Raw genomic sequence first — 17,987 nt, 5'->3', positions numbered from 1 at the left:
GGTGCTCTGACGCCAGGGGGATGGACTCTCACGGCACCCTCCACTCCCTGTGCCCTCCAGCCCCTTCCCAACCATGACGGGGCCCCAGCACCCACCCCACAGCAGGCCGAGCCCCGTGCCCCCACCCCAGTCTCCCCGGGGGTCCGTTACCTGGACGTGGGGCCCCCAGCGGGGGGGCTGGGGCTGCGTTTTGGGGTGGGGGGGACCCCGTGCGGCCGCGCTCTGCTCTGTGGCTGTGTCCTGGGGCTGCGCCTGCTGCTGTGGCACAGGGGTGGGGGGCACCACACCAGCTGCAGCCCCAGCCCCCTCATTCAGGGCCCCCAGCCAGACATGTCGGGCCACTAACGAACTCAGTAATTAGTGCAGTGATGAGGGAGGACAGGGACTTCATTAATGAGGAGAGGCACAAGGCCAATGAGGGCATGGTGGGGGGGCAAGCAAAGACACCCCACTCCAGCACCTGCACATTGGCAGCAGGCTGTCTGCGGGGGGCGGGGGTCCCAATCTCCCCTGCTCCGCCTGGAAGAGGGCAATCCGATATGTTATTGGGGGGAAACTGAGGCAGGGAGCACTTGTGGTCCCCCCGCCACACACCCACCACCCCGCGCACAGCACATGCACCACACACACACACGCGCCCCCCTCCCCCCCCCCCCAGCCGGCTCTCAGCACCGCTCCCCTTTCCAAGGTGGTTTGACAGCTTTAATCACACAAAGGCACTTTGATCTGGTCCCCCAGCCCTCCCCGTCCCCCCCCCCAGTGCCACACACCCACTGGGCACCGCGACCTCCTGGCCGCCCCCTCCAAACACTGCCCGGTGCCACAGCCCCCACGGGTGCTTGCCAGGCCCCAGGTGGGCACCAGGCTTTGCTGGTGCCATTTGACTTGTCTAATAAAGTGCTGAGTTCAACCCTCCTGGAGGGGCAGGATCAGGCCCAGAGCAGGAAGGGGTCCCCGGGGGTGGATGCTCTGCAGCACCCCCTGCCCTGTGGGGCAGGGTGCCGAGGCAGGGGGCACGGGCAGGCCCCGGGGGGACCCTGCCTGCCCTGGGCGGGGGTGGCCGGCCCGGCACCCAGCACTGGGAGAAGGGCAGCACCCGTGGGAGCTGGACGGACAGCAACCGAGTTAAAACTCCCTCGGCTCCCCCCCAGCACTGCCTTCCTCTTTCCCTGGCACAGTGGTAAAAAGGCACCTGCAGACTTTTCAGGAAACCGTTGCTTTTTCCCCTAAAAATATAGAGACACTGTATCTAAAATGCACCTGGCTGAACTCAGCCCTCCCTCAAGCCCCCTCCCTGAGAGTCCCGGCCCCCCAAAGGCTGGGGGTAGTCTGGCAAGGGCTCAGCCCCATGGGGGTGAACCTGGGCTGTGGGAAGGGGGGCCAGGGCTGGTATAAGGCTGAGGGGAGATGGGGGGGGGCACACTAAGGCTTGTATTGGGGTGTCATCCCCCTGCCCCGGAAGTCGCAGCCTCTGGTGAAACTGTGAAGGGTTGGGGACAGGGGTGCACAGCCCCCTGCAGCAGGGCCAGGGACCCCCTCATTAGGGACTAGGCGGGTTCCCATTAACACAGTGTTACTGGGAGTGGGGGGAGGCAGCCAGACCCTCCCCTGCTGGGCATACACTGGGGCTGGAGGGGGGATTTAAGAGCCCCTCTCAGCACAGCCCTTGCAGGGCTGCGCGGGGGTCATGGAGACGCAGCGTCCCAAGGCACGTGGGGGGCATTTACAGCCAGGGGCTCAGCCCCGAGGCCGGGCTGCCCCCCAAATCTCACCCCTGTGGGTGGGGGGGCACTGGAAGGCACGAGGAAGGGGTACAGACGTGCCCCCCCCAGAGGTGATCAGTTGCACCAAGGGCAGAGTTAAGGGTACGGAGGCAGGCCCCATGCTTCAAGACTAATGGGACCCCCTTTTCTTTTTGGGAGGGGGGTGGCAAGGGGTTAACCCTTACTGTGGGCCCCTGTGGATAGGGGCCAAGGGCTGCCAGCCTGCCTAGCAGGCGGAACCCACATGAGGGGTCCGTCCCCCCAAAAGGCAGTGGAAAGCAGCAGTTGCTGATTCCCCCTCCCCACTCTGGGGGACATGGAGGCGAAAAGGACCTGAGAACCGTTTTGTGGAGAGGAGATAAAAGCTGGGGAGGTGGACAGGAACTCCCCCCCCCAGCAGGTCCCCAGCACAGCAAGGCAATGTGTCACCCATGGGCCACCCTTCGGGGGGGGCACCCAAGCAGAGGGACACCCAGTTCCCATGGCAGGGGCACTGCTGCCCCATCTGCTCCCAACACCAGCAGGCAGGGAGGGGGCCAGGGCACCCACACCCAGCAGGCCCAGGGACAAGGGAGGATGCTTTGGGACCCCCCCCCCCCCCAGTAAGGCACTCGGTTGCCGCCATGGTGCCCCCCCCAGCGCAGGAGAAACCATCAGTGCCCGGCGGGCAGGAGTCTGGCACTGGCGTCCGGCTGGCGCTGCTGCTGGCGTGGCGCCGAGCCCGGGGACGGCCCAGGCGTGTGGGCAGGCGCCCGGGGGCACTAGCTGTTAGTCCGGTGTTTCTTCAGCACTGTGTAAACGTCGTCCACTTTGCTGAGTCTCTCGAAGAAGGGCAGCAGGTCCAGCAGCTCCGTGTCTGCCATGTTATCGAACCACGAGGCCACAGGCACCTGCAGACACGCGCAGGCACCGGCTGAGGAGGGCCCCCTGCGCTCCTGGCAAGCCCCAGCCCCAGCCCCCCTTGCTCCCCCCTAGAGGCGGTCACATCTCGGTGTCTGGCACAGGGATCTGGCTACTGTCCCCACAGGCAGCCTGGACCCCCCCAGAGGTGCCAGCCGTGGGGAAGGACCCCCCCAGTGCAGAGTGCAAGGAGACCCCCATGTCATGAGGGCGTGGGGCATGGTCACCCCATATCCCCCTCTGGGCACACAGTGGCCCTCACGGGCCTGATAGCTCTGCCCTATATTCCCCCAGTGCCATCCCATAGCTCCCGCACGCCTAGCACCTCCAATCCCACCCCTGCCCCCCAGCTCACCCCCCCATGTGGGGCACATACAGCATTGTCGGGGTGGAAAATGTAGGAGGCGGGTGAGTTGTCCACGATGATGATCCGGTGCAGGTCACGACCCAGGCGGCTCAGGTCCTTCACATAATTGCCCCGGTGGAAGACGCAGGATTCGCGGAAGAGCCGGGCCCGGAAAGCCCCCCATTTATCCAGCAGGTCGGCCACGGGGTCTGCGTACTGGGGGCAGAGAGGGGGTCACTGGGGCACAGAGCCCTCCCCAACCCTGCCACCGCTGCCCTCTGAGCTGCAGGGGAGCCAGCAGGACCTGCTGGGGACCACAGGACCTGGGCACCTGGGTTCTGTCCCCGGCTCTCCACTAACGCCAGCTTGCCCCATGCCTCAGTTTCCCCTTCAAGCGCTCAGACTATGCCTTGGGGAGAGGTGGGCAAAGGCATCCAACAGCCAGCCACGCCTGCAGGTAGGCAGGGTGCCAGTGGTGCCCAGGGGTGCTGGGAAAGGGGCCCAGCAGCACCTGGGGGCCGGGGGTGCCAGGGGCAGGTGGGCGCTCACCTTGGCCAGGCTGGCGGTGAAGAGCACGCACTCGAACAGCTCGCCCATGCGCTGCAGGAACTCGTCCACGTGCGGCCGCTTTAGCACGTACACCTGGGGCGCAGAGGGGCAGGGTGAGGGCAGCCCGCCCGTGCGCAGCCCTGCCCTTACCCAGCTGTGTCCCCATGCCCCACGGGAGCCCCTCACCCAGCACCCCCTGCACCCACTCCGGGAGACGCCCATGCCCCCCGGCTCATGGGCACCATGCCCTGACCCCAGCCGGTGCGGATGGCTCCCAGCCTCTGCCGCTGCGGCTGGGAAGGGGGGCAGAGCGCTGCCTGCCCTCCGCCGCGGGGGTGAGGGGGCAGGACCCAGCGGTGCCAGCCTAGGGGGTGGGCCGGGGGGACACCACAGCCCCGGTGGCCCATCTGGGCTGAAGCGTCCAGCAGGCTCCGGAGCCAAGTAACCTAGAACAGGCTGACTGCCAAAACCACAGCCTATCCTGGATTACTTGAACCTGGCGCCAGCCACTGCAGGATGGGCATCCACAGGGCCCCCCACCTGGGCCCCTCTTTACCTGCGCCCCAGCTGGAAGGAGTGGCGGTCGCCTCTGCCCCCACAGCGCCAGCTCTGGCTCCCTGCCACCCTCAACATGGGCACCTGCCCCGCTGTGCCACCTCCTGCCCTGCCATCCCTGCCTCCCGAGCGCTGGGACGGCTCCTGGCAGCCGTGGGTGGGGGAGAGGGCGAGGAGCTGAGCCCCCTGCCCACCGGGCAAGTCCCCGTTACCTGGTGCATGATGCCATCGATTTCCACGGGAATGATGAAGTCAGCGTTGTTCACCGGCTGCGGAGGGCACAGCAGGGTCAGTGCGAGGCGTGCGGCCCTGCCCAAACGCCGCCCACCCCCTGCCTCATGCACACCCCATGCCAGCCCTGGAGCCTCCGTGCTGCCTCCTGCCCGGAGGTGCCTGCCTGGCCTGGCACCAGGACACCCCTGTCCGACCGGGAAGGTGGCAGGGCTGTGCCAGACATGGCCTGACGCTGGGCACGCAGGGCTGGTTATGGGCACCTGGGGTGTGGGTGCCAGTTTGGGGGGCACAAAAGTGGGCTGAGGCTGGGGCAGGAGGGGTGGGGTAGGGTGAGACAGGGTGGGGGCAGGGCCCAGGGCATCTCCCACCTTGAAGGAGCTGTGCACCAGCGTTTCGTCCAGGTCGATGACCACGCACAGCTTGCTGGTGTCCTGCGGCTTGACCTCGGGCAGGAGGTGTTTGACGGCAGCCTGCGGTGGAGAGAGACAGACCCGGGGCTGGGGCACAGCGAGGAGCTCGCCCCCCCCCCGTGCCCAGCCCGAGGGGGAGCAGGGAGTTGGGGGCAGCTCCCTTTTACCCCCTGCACCCACTTGCCTGGCGCAGGGGAAGGCGGCCGGGGCTCGAGTGCAGCCCGGCGCTGCACCCCAGAGCCGGCCGCGTCGCAGCCCTCCTCGTGTGAAGCCTCTGCACCATGAGGGGCACAGGCACGCTGGGCGCGCAGGGGGTACCTTGGGCACGGTGCCGTTCTCCTCCACCAGCAGCGGGGCGTTGTTGTTGACGGAGAAGGGCTCCGCGTCATCGTGGCACAGGCAGCAGAAGAGGGACTGGAGGATGCTGCGGCTCCGCGGCTTCTTGGTGGATGAGGGGCTCTGGGCACCTGCAGGGCCGTAAGGGGGGGAGTGAGCCGAGGCACCAGCAGGCTGCCAGGATGCCTGGGTCCCCCCCGCCAGTGCTGGAGGGCAGAGGGGTGCTGGGCTGGAGGCCTGGGTGCAAATGAGGTGAGTTTGGGCCTTCGCTGGTTTCTCCCCTCCCTGTTTCTCACCCCCAGCTCCTGCCCACCACTGCTTGGCCCAGCTGGGAACCCAAAAGTGGGTCCATCGTTGGGTGCTGGGTGGTCCCACATGGCCAAGCAATGCGCCTCCCTGCCAGTCCTCACAACCTGAGAGCCCCCAGGAGTGTCTCTATGGGGCAGGACTGACCTCTTGTGCCCATCGCCCATTTGCAGGGGCCAGTGGCGAGTGCGGCATGGCTGCGCCAGGGCTTGCCCACATCTGCCAGGGTCCCAGCTGCAGCACCCTGGGGTGCAAACGGCTCAGCCCCCAGTTCTGGGTGGGCACTGGGGGGGTTACTGGGTGCCAGGCACATCTGGCAGGCGCAGGAGGTGCCAGCAGGGCTGCATGCCCCTCTCCTCGGGTGCCTTATCAGCTCTGAGCACATGTCCGGCCGCCCTTCCTCCCCGCCGCAGCCCGCCAAGCCCTGGTGCAGGGGCAGAGCCGGCACACCGGGAAACCCAGATATCTAGAGAGGGACCACGCACAGCCCCTCAGCACCCCCCGCCAGCACCCTCGAGTGACCCCGAGGTGCCCCAGCCCCTTGGCACATGCCCGCCGTCCAGAGCGCTGCCCCGCTGCAGGAGACCCTAAAATAACAGAGCGGGCGCAGCCCAAAAGTCAGGTCCGTATCCGCCCTGGGCACCCCATGGGATGGTGACGGGCACCCTGGCTTAACCCCATGGGCGCACGGGTGCAGTGCCGTGGGCTCGGGCCGCCAGGCACGGGCCCCTGCTGGGCTCCGCCGCCCCCCGCGGCACCGGGGCAGCGCCGGGGCAGCAGGGGGCGGGGCTAACCCTGGCGGGGCTCGGGCGGCACGCGCCATTGGTGGGGAGCCGCGTGGGCGGGGCCTCGCCGTGAGGGGTGGAGCTTACAGCCCCCTCTTCTCCCCTCCCCTGTGCCGTGGAGCCGGCCCCCTCATTGGCTGCCCAGAGTGCGCCAGAGCCACGAGCCAATCAGAACAAAGTTCTTCGCCTCGGCGCCATTCCCGGAGCCCCATTGGCTGGACAGCGGGGGCTGCTCGGCACATCGAGGGGAAACTGAGGCAGAGAGGCAGCCGCTGCCTACCTGCCGGCACCGGCGGGGCACCGAGGGGCCAGATCCTGCCACCGCTGCCCAGGCCCCATCCTTGCGCTGTGCATGGGGCTGGGAGCAGGCCTGGAGGCGACCAGGAGCTCCAATTGCCCTCCAGCAGCCCCTGCAGGGCCCCGCAGCCCAGGCGTGGGGCACCCCATGGCAGGGCCCCAGGGGCCGTGCCCCAGGTGCTGCAGGCTCAGCAGAGCCCTGGCCAACCCGTCTGGTGGGGTGCCCGTGGGCAGGGGCAGGGGCAGGCGTGGCAGGGCGCTGTGAGGCAGCAGCTGCCCGCCAGGGATGGGCCCAGTTCCCACGCCTGTCCCCCAGCCTGGCCCTGCTGGCTTCCCGGGCCCATAGGGAGCTCCCCGACATTGCCCCCTCCCCACACAGCAGCGGTGGCACCGCTGCCCCCTGCACGGCCCCGTTTTGGGGTGACGGAGCAGCACGTGGGGAGGTGGCACAGTTCCCTGTCCCCTCTGGGCAGAGGCGCTCCGCTGTGCCCTGCCCCAGGCTGCAGCGGGGTGCCCGGTGCTCAGCCCTGTCCTGCCTCAGTTTCCCCACCCGCCACTGGTGCCTGGCTCGGCCAGCTCCGGGGGGAGCAGCCCTAGGTGCCCAGCGCCGGGGCCTCAGCTGCCCCCTGCCTGCCCGGCCCGGCTCTGGCAGTCCCCGGAGCGCTGGCAGCCCAGGCTCGGTGACAGCGGCCGGGGGCACCCGGCCTCCCCCGCACAGGGAGATGTGGGCAACACGCCCCCCCTGGCCAGGCACCCTCGAGGGGCCCGGCTCACCCCTGCCGTGGGGCCGTGCCCTGGGGATCGCCTCCGGCCTGGGAGGCTGAGACCGCCCACAGCTCATCACACCCCCCAGGCACCACTGTGCCGGGCACCCGGCACCCCCAGTCCCAGTCCTCCCTGCCCCCCCACCTTGGCCAGGGTCCCCTGCATACCCCACGGGCTGCCCCACATGCCCCAGCCGGACCCACAGCGCCCCCCCCCCTTCCCGGGGCACAGCTCCTGCACGCGGGGGGATCCCAAAATGCGGCGGGGGGGGGGCCGACTTCCCGGCGGGGGGGCCTGGCCCGGGCCTCCCCTCGCGCCGTGGGGTGCACGGGGGGGTGCGGGGCCCCCACACCGGGGGCGGGGGGAGACCTGAGGCCGCCGCGCAGTGACAGATACCGGGGGGGGGCAGTGATTTATTTTCAGATTTCGCATTTCTCCCCCCTCCCCCCCGCGGCGGTTCCCAAGAGGTAAAAGCGGGCGGGTGGGCCGGGGGGGGGGCGCGGTACCTTTCTCCTGCAGCGGGGCGGCCGCCTCCTCCCGGCTGACCTGGGCGATGATGGACTGGTGGTCCATGGGCCCACGGGGCCGCGCCGCGGGGGGGGGCTCGCACCGGCCCCCCCGGCTCGGCCCCCCCGAGGCGAAGAGGGGGGAGAAGAGGGGGAGGGGGTGGAAGGGGCCGCGGAAGGGGGGGGCGCGGGCGGGAGCTGGCGGGAGCGAGCGGCGCGGAGCGGCGCGGCACCGCGGAGGAAACTTTGTTACAACATGGAGTTTCCTCTGCACAATTTTTGCTACAAACATGGAACCCGGACGCGGTTTCAAGGAACCCCTTAAAAGGGCAACGCCAGCCCCCCCTCGCCCCCGCCCCGCCGCGGGGGGGCCCGCAGCGAGAGTCGGCCGCGGGGGGGGGGCTGCCCCCGCCGGGGTGACCCGCTCGGCGGGGGGGCGGGGGGGCGCGCTGGGCCATGGCAGCACTCAAAGGTGCCGCCGGGGGGTGCAGCAGCGCTCGCGGCTCGGGACGGGGGGGGTCACAGTAGTGACGCTATGGGGGTGGCTCGGGGGGGTCTGCACCCCTCGGCTGTGCTTGGGGGTCCCTCAGCTCCGGGAGGGCAGTGCGATGGGGCAAGGGGTGCTGGAGGCACCGCCACCCGCTCGCCTTCTTTCCAAATCCCCCCCCGCTGCCCTCCCTGCCGGTCCCCATGGAGCCCTGGTGGCCCCCCCCAGGGCAGCTCTGCACCCGGCTGCCGGCGAGCTGAGGTGCAGAATTGGGCCTGCTCGGAGGCCACCGCCACCCCAAGCCCCTGTCGCCTCCTGCCCGGCCGAAGCCTCCCTCGTGGCCCTGCTCAGGTCGGAAACATCCCGTCCGAACTCGTTTCGGGGGTTTTGGCCCCGCTCGGCAGCAGCCCCAGGGCCGCCTTGTCCTCGCCACCTGCCCACTCTGGCGGCAACAGCCAGCCCGTGCCTCGGTTTCCCTGCCCTCCGCTGCAGAGGCACGGCGCGCTGGGCGGCAGCGATTGCCCCTCGTCGGGGACCGGCGCTGCCCTCCCAGCCCAGCTGGAGGAAGAGGAAGAGGCCGTGCTTCCTCCGGGCTCTGTTTGGGCCCATGCACAACTCCCTCGCCCGGGGGGCTCTGCCCCTTGCCCCACAGCTCCTCGGAGCAGCGCTGGGTGAGGGGCAGAGCCGGCCACCCCGCGCGGGCACACGTGGCACTCCTAAAGCTCTGGCCCAGGTCGGATCCTGCCCTGCCCAGCCGTCTGTAAGCACCAGCTCCTTCACTCCAGGCCTTGCCTGTCCTCTAATGCAATTAGGACACTCTCAAGGCCCGCGGTGTCCGGGTGGCAGTAGTGAGGGGTCCCTGGCTGCAGCTGTCCCCACCGTGTCTGGGCCAGGCCGCGGCTCGCAGAGACGTGGGCCTCATCCTGCCCACAGCAGCGGGCAAGCAGCAGCTGGCTGGAGGGCAGGAGCGAGCCCGTCCTCTCCGGTGACCCCGCTGCCACCGCCGAGATCCCTGTGCCTCTTTGTGCCCCCGGCCCGGGGGTCTCCCCTTCCCACAGCATGCGTCCCGCCAGCCCCCCCACCCCTGGGCTGGGTGCCTGTCCCCCGCTGTGCCCTGGCACCCAGCACCCTCCTGCCCTGCACCCGGGGGGACGGTCACCAAGCCCCTCGGCCCCCCAGCCCCGGGGAGCCCCCCTTGCCCCCCCACCGCCCCCAGGGCCCCCCAGGGCTGGTGGTGAGGGTCCCACTAGGCCGTGTGGGGGGGCCATGGGCCCTGCTGGCTGCAGCCCCCCCCCGGGGGTGCCCCCGCCTTTCGCTGGGGCCCACCGCTTTGGCTCCTCCTTCAAGCAGCCTCCGAGCAACCCGCGGCTGGGCCAACGGGGCGGCGGGGGGGAGGACCCGCCCCACCCCGCGCGGGCATCGCCCTTTTAAGGAAGGGGAAATTCTTCACATAAACAAGCGCGGAGCTGCCGAGCGGGGGGGGGGTCCCTGCCCCGGGGGGGGGGTCGGGGCGCGGGACCCCAATGTGCCCCCCCCCCGCAGGCTTGTTTGGGAGGGGGGATTTGGGGATGGGGGGGGGGGTGGCTGGGAGCGGGGGGAGCCTTGAAACAGCCAGGGAGCGTCTCGCAAGTGCGGGCCGCGGCGGGGGGTGAAGCGCGGGGGGACCCCCCGGCCCCCCCGGTGTGGGGCCGCGGCCGCCCCCGAGGGCCCGGGCGGCTCCGCGCCGCACGCGGCGGTGGCGGCGGCCCGGAGGCGGGAAACGGGGCATCCGGGGCGGGAGCCGCGGTGGCACGGCCGGGGGGGGGGGGGGGGACACGGACCCCCAGATCCCCGCTCGCCCCCAGCCCTGGCGCTGCCCCGCCAGCCCCGGCCCCCCAGCTCCCTGTCCCCCTCCATTAACCCTCCCAAGGGGTGGCACCTCTGCGCACCGCACCCCCAGCAGAGACTGGTGCTTTCATCGCAGGAGTGGTTGCACCCAGCTGCCGGAGAGCCGCCGTCCTGCCAGCCGGGGCGGCCCTGCTGCCCAAGGCGAGCCCGACCAGCCGCTCGCCCTGGTGCCCTGTCACCCCCGCGGCGCGCACGGGGCGCCCCTGGGGCTGAGGGGCGCCCTGAGAGCTGGTGGGAGGGGAGGGCACAGGCCCCACGGCAGCAACGGCCCCACAGCAGTGAGGCGGCAGGCGGGCTGCAAACACTCGGTTTATCACCCGGCTCCCGGCAGGAGCCCTGGCCAGGGGGCACCTTCACCCCCTCCCCGTCGTGCTGCACATGGGGCACAGGGCAGCGCCGGGGGGCCCCTGCCACGGGGACCCCGTCCCCACGGTGCCCGGCACCCGAGCAGGTGATTAGTGGCGAGCAGGTGATTAGCGGCGCCGGCTCCCAGCTCTAATTGGAAGGGGGTCCCTGGGGGCAGCTAATTCACTTAGTCCTCGGTGCCACAGGCGGGGGTGGAGGGGGCACCTTCCACTGCTCCCCACCTGCCTGCAGCCTGCAGCCCCCCGCAGCTGGGGGGGGCCCCGGCTGTTAACCCCTTCCCTGCCGGTTGCCCCCTCCCCAGCACAGCCCCCTCGGGCTGGGGGGGTGCCGGGCCAGTGTGTGGTGGGGGGGGCAGCAGTGCCAGATAGCGGGGGGTGGCAGTCACAGGGGGCAGTCAGAGCCCGTCACCGCGGCCCCGCCGGGCCCGGCGCCTCAAGGGAGAGGCCGAAGCTGAACTTGCTGTGGTGGCCCCGGGCCAGGAACCGGGCTCCGTGCGCGATGCAGCAGGTCCAGATCTGCGGGGACAAGAAGGGCGGCTTGATGGGGCATCAGGGCCACCCTCACCCCACACCTGCCGGGGTCCTGCCCCCCACCCGGCTGCCCCTCACCGTGGTCCCAGCCCTACCAGGTAGGCGATGAAAGCCACGTAGGCGGCCAGCACCAGGCCCAGGGGGATGTAGTAGCCCAGGCTCTGCAGCGTGGGTAGGAAGTCCACCACGAAGTAGATGTTGATGGCGCAGACCAGTCCCGTGATGAGGGTCATCAGCACCTTCCCCAGGCTGTGGGCACCAGAGGGGGCATCAGTGCTGAGCAGAGCGCCTGCCCTGCACGCCACCCTCCTCTGGCACCTGCCCAGGCCCCCAGCGCACCACGGGGGGACCTGCGCTTGCAGGTGAGCATGCTCCCACGTGGGATGTCTCTGCACCCCCAGCATGCTCTACCCATGGCTGGGCTCTGGGCATGGGAGAGGGTGTCTCTATTTGGGGCACCCCGCTCCGTCCCCCTTGTGCCCTCCGGGGCTGGCACTCACAGGCCATTGGTGAAGTCATTCATGAGCGGGCGCAGGCTGGTGAAGGTGAGGACGGGCAGGACGGCGAAGGGCAGCTGGAAGGAGAGCGGGGTGAGGGGACGGAGTGCTGCCTGCAGCCGTGGGGCCGGGCCGGGCCGTGGGAGGTGCCCCTTACCAGAATGCTCTGCAGCACGTTGAGCAGGTCGTTCATGCCCGTGAGGTGGCTGACGTCCTTGAAGGCGGCGATGAAGACGGTGGGCAGGATGGCGAAGGAGCGGGTGAAGAGCACCCGGGCGAAGCGGGACCAGCGGAGCTGCAGGAATCCCTGTGCGCCGGGGTGGGGGGGGGAACAGAATGGCAGGGTCCATCCACCACGTCAGGAAACCCTCCTCCCAGCTCCCACGGTGGGGCACAGCCTTGTGCGCCGGCCAGATCCTCGGGGGACCACCATGCCCTGCCCATGCCAGTGTGCTCTGGGGTCGGGGGGAGACATGGGGACATCAGCAGCGCTGCGGGGACCAGGCCCCCTGCCCACCACCCGGGGGGCTGTGGGCACCCCGCTGAGCGGGCCCTTGCAGGACTCCGGGGTCCCGCTAGATGTCAGCTCCTGCTCGTTAAGCAAATGAGGTTATTAGGGAAATACTTGGCAGGGCCCCAGGGGTAACATTTGGGGGGGGGGCAGCCACAGGGAGCAGCGAGCCCTGGGTGGGCCGGGGGGGGTGTACCTTGGGGCGCAAGGACTGCGCAGTGCCCCTGCCCCGGCTCTCATGGACCAAGACCTCCCCAGCAGCAAGCGCTGTGCCCGGCTGTGGCAGGCACTGGGGGGCAGTTATCTCCCCCAAATACCCCTGGGGTGTGCCCTGCCCCTAGGGCCCCCCCCATCCAGGCAGCTTCAGGCTTTGTCCCTCCCCCATCTCTCACCTCCATGACGAACTGCCCCGCGTAGGTCCCGGTCATGGTGGAGCTCTGCCCCGCTGCCAGGATCCCCACAGCCCAGATGTACAGCGCCACGGCCCCGAAATAGCAGCCCAGAATGACACCCTGCGTGGGGACACCCTGCTGTGGGCGGGCCCTGAAGCTCCCCCCCCACCCCCGGTGCTGAGATCTGCTCCTGGCCTCCCAGTGAGGTAACGGGCTGGGGGGATCACTGGTCACTGCGGGGGTGGATATGGGAGTCCAAGGGGAATGCTACATCCCCAAAACGGATACAGACACTTGCTGGCCGTGGGACACAGCTCAGTGGCGCTCACCCCCTGGTAGATGTCCACAGACACGGTCTGGTTGTTGGGGGGGAAGATGCTGGCATACTGGCTGACGCTGCTGTTGACACACTTGTCGTGCTGCGAGAGACGGTGGGCACAGGCGAGGTGGGCACAGGAGAGGTGGCCACGTGGCAGCCCCTGCACCCCCACCTGCACCCCCATCCCACGGGGACAGGGACAGCCACCCTCCTGGCACAGCCAAGGGGTGCTCCCCATACCGTTCTCCACCCCGGGGCCCAGCGGTGGCCCCTGGGTGCTGGCTGAGCAGGTTGTCCCCAGAGAAGGTGGCCCTGTCCCCGGGGAGCCAGCCAGGAGCTGGTGCTCACCACATCTTCGTTTCGCTGGTGGTAGAAGGCCTCGCCGAAGACAGCCATGACGAAGAGGTTGATGAGGAAGGAGACGAAGAGGGCCAGGCAGGACTCAGTCAGGAAGTACATGTTGGCCTCCTGCACCTCCTCCTTCTTGGAGCGGTCGATCGCCCGGGTCTGGGCACAGCGGGCGAGACGGGCATGGTGGGCTCAGGTGGGAGCCCCCCCCCCGAGCCCTGCAGTCCCCAGGCCCCTGGCTCTGTAGCCCGCCGGTCCCTCTATGTGGGGCAGCACCTGGAGACACCCCGGGGTGCCGGTGACTGTGGTGCCCGCAGAAGGGAGGGAGCAGGCACTCGAGTGGGTGCCCTCTGCCTGCCTCTCACCTTGACCAAGGAGGAGTGGAGGAAGATGTTGTGGGGCATGATGATGGCACCGACAATGCCCACGGCCTGCAGCAGCTCCTCTCGCCCGCAACCCGGGCAGTAGGGCAGGAAAATCCCCTTGAGCACCTCTGACTGCGCCGGCTTCACCATCACGTACTGGGGCAGTGGGAGGCAGCACCGTGAGCGCGACATGCCCCGGTTGTGCCAGCCCCGGGTGGGCAGTGCTGGCTGTCCCGAGCTCCCCCCTCCCTTTACCTCGTAGCCGAAGGTCAGGGCCATGATGGTGATGAGGAGACCGAAGAAAGCCTCCAGCTTCCGGAGCCCTGGAAGGGACAGGCGCTGGTGTGGGACCGCTCAGGGGCACTGGTGAGCCGAGAGCTCCTCGCTGCCCGGTGAGCAGGCACCACCGTCCCGGTGGCCAGCACTCACCGTACTTGTCCAGGAAGAGGAAGAAGAGGGTGTCCACGATGGTGATGAGGACCCCACCCCAGAGGGGGATGCTGCAGGGTGGGCAGAGCGGCAGCATTAGCCATGTGGTGGCGTGGGGCCATCGGGGTGGCTGGGGCTTGGGGTCCCCGTGCCTGCCCCGTCCCCAGAAACAAATGGAGGGGGCAGCTCTGTCCCCCTTGGGCCACCTCAGGACAGGGGCAGGAGCTGGGGCTGGGGGAGGTGGCAGCCCCTGAATGCAGTGGGGTGCCGAGCACCCGGCGCTAGAGCGGGGCTGGTTACCGGCCAGCCGAGAGCAGGCTGAAGGCGATGGCCGTCCCGATCACCTCCTGCATGTCCGAGCCAATGATGGCTATTTCGATCATGAGCCACAGCAGCACCCGGGGCACCTGGAGGACATGGGGCCAGTGCAGGGTGAGGCCCCTCCGTGGCACCGGGAGCCTCGCCAGGCTGCTCCAGGCTAGGGACGGGGTGCGCACGGACGGCAGGACTGCGAGTCTGGGCTCCTGGAGTCTGTGCTTGGTGTGGGGCAGGGGCGGATTTGGAAACCAGCACACTGGGGGGATCCCTTCGCAGCCCTCGGACCTGTTTCTCAGGCCACAGCAGGGAGCAGCCCGGGACCCAGGGGACCCCAGAGTCCAGGCTCCAGCCTCTCTCTCCCAGACAATCTCAGGGTGCAGAACAGATCCTGCAATCCCAGTCCCCACATCCCCCCTGTATCTCTGCCCCACAGGGGGGACGAGGACAGAACCCAGGACATCCATCACCCAGACACCTGGCTTCGCCCCCGCAGCCATCAGAGCCCAGGGAGTCTCTGCTTTCCCGAGGGGGGGGCGGCGGGGGGCCAGGGTGATGGGCACAGCGGGGACGGGGGCTGCAGGGTGGGGCCTGTCAGGGGCCGCCCAATGCCAGCAGGAGGGAGGGAGCAGCTCGGGGCGGGCAGGATCCAACCTGCTGTGGCTTCTGACGCTTGGACACGCTCACGTGTGCCCAAACCAGCCTGGGGCAGGGACGCGGCTGCTCCCCTGTCCTGGCCCCCCCCCCCCGACTTGGAACGTCCCCCATGCCAGGGAGCAGGGATGTGTGGGTCTGAGCTGGGGGGCACCAGGGGCATTTGGGGAGAGCCTGGCAGAGGAGGGGCTCGCACAGCATCTTCCTGCCCCTCTACGGCCCCCAAACAGCCTTGCCCCCCATATCCCTGCCCGGATGCCCCCGGTGTCCCTGAGTCGTGCCCCCCCCCCCCCCCCCCCCCCACTGCTCACCTTGGGGTAATAGAGGTAGCAAATCTCGCCCAGGTCCTTCCCAGTCACGACCCCCAGCCGGATGGCCAGGCGCTGGCAGAGCAGGCCCAGGACGGTGGCCCACAGCAGCACCCACAGCAGCTGGGGGGGCCAGAGAGAGCAATGGGGGCTGAGAACCAGGCAGGATTGGGCTGCCATGGCAAGGTGATGAACCAGCCCATCCTGCCCCCCAAGTGCTGGCGTCTGCGCAGGGGGAATGGGGAAGGGGCTCTGCCCACCCACAGGACCTGGCTGGGGTGGAGGTCGTGCCCTCCCTGGCACAAGGCAGAGCTGTGCAGGATGGACCTCCTGCTCCACCAGGCCATGCCCGTGCCGAAGGGCCGCCCTGCCCTTACTGCTCCCCGGGCGAGGGAAAGGCCGCCTTGGCACCCAGTGGGGCTGGGCGGCCGTTGGAGCGGGAGACGTTGCGACACCCTCGACTGCTTCCTGCTCTGCGGGGCTGCTGGGGCCCTGGCTCACCTTGAACCCGGCCACAGCCCCGCACTGCAGGTCCGACTCCACGTTGCCCGGGTCCAGGTACGCGATGCTCATGAGGAAGCCGGGACCAGTGAAAGCCCAGAGCTTCCTAAAGCTGAAACCAGGCTGCGGCGAGGCGGAGGGTCAGAGCAGGGTGCGGGAGAAATCCCTGCTCTGGCTGCTCCCATCCCAAACCAGCACCTCCCAGTGAAGCTCCCTGGTTACCCCTTGCTCTGTGCTGGGATGGTCCTGGGGCCATTTCTCCCCTCTGCTTTGGGGCTCTGACCCTGCGGGGGGGGGGGGGGGGGGACACTGCCCCCCTGCCCCTCTTCATCAGCCCTGGGGGGCACCAAGCCCCGAGCTAGCCCAGGGGCAGCCCAGACCTAAATCTGCCACAGTTTCGAAGGAGGTTCGATGCTCCCCAGGGATGTCCCAGGGCCATCCCGCGCCGTTAACGGTGCCCCGTGGCCCCACGCAATCCTGCTCCCGGCGCCCGCTTTCACAAGCCCTGCTGGCAGGGGAACCTCCATCCCTTCCTCTTTCCCCTTCCGCCCGCGGGGAACAGCTGGGGCTGGGGCCGCCCGCAGGGCAACGCCAGCCCGCGGGAGCATGGCCAGGCCGGCCGCCTCCGGGCCACGGCTGGCGCAGGATGCAGAGCCCCGGGCGGGGAGTGAGCGTCTGGGTGGCCCCTGGTGGCATCGCCTCGTCCCGTGCCTCAGTTTCCCCATCTGGAGGACGCTAAGTGCTGGAAAGGTTCGGTGTGGTCAGGGAGCCCAGGTGTCCCAGGCACGTTGCCCCCACCCCAAACCCGCATCCCCTTGGGGTCTGGCTGCCAGTGTCTCTGCCCGCTCGCAGGCAGGAGGTGCCAGCGGGCCCCACCTACCCCGCCGCCTTTGGGGATGCTGACGAGCTCGTTCAGGTAGGTCTGATCCCGGGCGCTGGGGCGCTGCAGGGGGACGGGGCAGCCGTTGGTGCCGTAAGGCTGGGTTTGGCCATGGTTCAGGGAGCCGGCGAGGCCTGGGCGGGGAGGAAGAGGAGGAAGGAGGTGGCGGCCCTCTGGGGGACGGGGACGCCGGTGGGCTGCTCTCACGGGGAGCCCGGCTGGGCTCTGCGGATGGTGCCCGGCTTTGCCCCCAGCCCTCCTGCCCTTGCTGCAGCCCCCCCCCCCCCCCAGCAAGGGGGGCTCTGCCCAAAGGGGGACAGATCCATCTCTGGGGGGGGGAACATGGGACTGGCTCTGTTTGGGGCTGGATGCCACCTGCAGCTTGGGTGTCCCTAAAAAACCCTGGCCCCAGGCCAGCCTTCACCAGCCCAAGAGTGCAGGCACATTTATGGGCAGGAGGGAGAGGATGGGGCCCTGGTCTGGGCTCCTGGTGTGGGGTGCTCTTGGGTGGGGGGTGAAAGCCTAGGTACTGCCTGTCCCCTGTCCCCCCAGTCCCCCCAGGCCACTGGCCCATCCTGGCACTGTGCAGTGTGTCACCGCTGGGCTTGGTGGAGGAGAGGGACAGCAAACAGCTACGCTCGCCCCAGGGGACTCAGGAGTCCGGGAGGGGACAGGACACAGCCGGGAGGTCTGAGGAGGCTGGATACGAGCCTGTCGTGGAGGGAAGGGAGCCCAGGCATCCGGGGGAAGGGGCTGGCAGGAAAACCCAAGAGTCCCTGACAGGCTGGGGGTGGGGAGCACCCTGGAGGGAGCGGAGCCGAGTCCCTGCGGAGAGGAAGAGGGACCCAGCAGGGGCCCAGGAGTCTGGGGGAGAAGGGGAGGCAGGAGGTGTGGGGGAACCCGGATGACCTGGGGCTCACCTGGCTCCAGCGATGCCATGGCTGGGCCGGATCCAGATGTGGTGCTGGGGCTCCCCAACCCTGACACTAGACTCAGCTCCTGCTGTCCTGCTCTTAAAGGCTCCCCCTGACCCCCCCCCACCCCGCTCCAGGAGGAAGAGGAGGAGGAAGTGCTCCTTCCCCACCCACCGACCTGGGCTGGGAGCCAGGGCTCCCCCGAGGGGGGTTGGGTGACATGAATGTGCACAGTCTCAGCCCCCCATCCCCCGGCCCCGCGGGGGGGGGGGCACCCCAGCGCCTCCCCAGAGGCGGGCGCAGCTCCCCTCGCCGTGCATGTGTGTGTGCGAGCACGAGGGCAACCTGGCGGGTGCCGGGGGGTGCGGGAGCGTGCCGTGTGTGACTCCCCCCCCATCACGTGCTGGAGGCCCTGCTCCTTGGCCCCACAGCAGTGGGGGAAAGGCTGAGGCAGGGGCAGGCGTGCACTGCACGAGCGCGGGAGTGGGCCAAGGGGCAGGCTCAGCCCGGCCATGCCCTCCGCTGCCCCAAA

At 69.5% G+C, this 17,987-nt stretch overlaps 2 protein-coding genes across 2 annotated transcripts; both read right to left on the bottom strand.

Annotated features, from left to right (window-relative positions):
• Positions 1–1,200: 1,200 nt before the first annotated feature.
• Positions 1,201–8,181, bottom strand: CTDSP1 (CTD small phosphatase 1). The gene is made up of 7 exons (XM_026095252.2): positions 7,753–8,181; positions 5,076–5,224; positions 4,716–4,817; positions 4,326–4,382; positions 3,559–3,651; positions 3,040–3,225; positions 1,201–2,653 (listed from the first exon to the last, which is right to left on the bottom strand). The coding sequence occupies exons 1-7, from the start codon at positions 8,042–8,044 to the stop codon at positions 2,525–2,527; spliced, it is 1,008 nt and encodes a 335-aa protein (XP_025951037.2). The 5' UTR covers positions 8,045–8,181; the 3' UTR covers positions 1,201–2,524.
• Positions 8,015–17,536, bottom strand: SLC11A1 (solute carrier family 11 member 1). The gene is made up of 15 exons (XM_064514780.1): positions 17,462–17,536; positions 16,542–16,675; positions 15,662–15,784; positions 15,164–15,283; positions 14,184–14,290; positions 13,884–13,954; positions 13,710–13,777; positions 13,455–13,610; positions 13,090–13,248; positions 12,752–12,841; positions 12,423–12,542; positions 11,677–11,826; positions 11,523–11,596; positions 11,118–11,271; positions 8,015–11,007 (listed from the first exon to the last, which is right to left on the bottom strand). Exons 1-15 carry the CDS (start codon positions 17,478–17,480, stop codon positions 10,897–10,899), a joined length of 1,656 nt encoding a protein of 551 aa, XP_064370850.1. The 5' UTR covers positions 17,481–17,536; the 3' UTR covers positions 8,015–10,896.
• Between the last annotated feature and the right edge of the window lie 451 nt (positions 17,537–17,987).

The sequence above is a fragment of the Dromaius novaehollandiae genome, chromosome 7, assembly GCF_036370855.1.
Source record: "Dromaius novaehollandiae isolate bDroNov1 chromosome 7, bDroNov1.hap1, whole genome shotgun sequence".
NCBI lineage: Eukaryota > Metazoa > Chordata > Aves > Casuariiformes > Dromaiidae > Dromaius > Dromaius novaehollandiae.
Note: the sequence above shows the minus strand (reverse complement) of the source record. Positions and strands in the feature narration are given on the sequence as shown.

What these genes read in the sequence shown, in the direction of transcription:
- CTDSP1 (XM_026095252.2), bottom strand. Translation starts at nt 8,044, where the DNA reads ATGTTTGTAGCAAAAATTGTGCAGAGGAAACTCCATGTTGTAACAAAG. An exon ending in TCACCGCCAGCCTGGCCAAG is followed by an intron (nt 3,226 to 3,558) that starts GTGAGCGCCCAC and finishes CTCTGCCCCCAG; the next exon opens with TACGCAGACCCCGTGGCCGA. An exon ending in TTTTCCACCCCGACAATGCT is followed by an intron (nt 2,654 to 3,039) that starts GTATGTGCCCCA and finishes GCGTGTCTGCAG; the next exon opens with GTGCCTGTGGCCTCGTGGTT.
- SLC11A1 (XM_064514780.1), bottom strand. An exon ending in GGGCTGTGGCCGGGTTCAAG is followed by an intron (nt 15,284 to 15,661) that starts GTGAGCCAGGGC and finishes TGGCCCCCCCAG; the next exon opens with CTGCTGTGGGTGCTGCTGTG. An exon ending in AGCCTGCTCTCGGCTGGCCG is followed by an intron (nt 13,955 to 14,183) that starts GTAACCAGCCCC and finishes CCCACCCTGCAG; the next exon opens with CATCCCCCTCTGGGGTGGGG.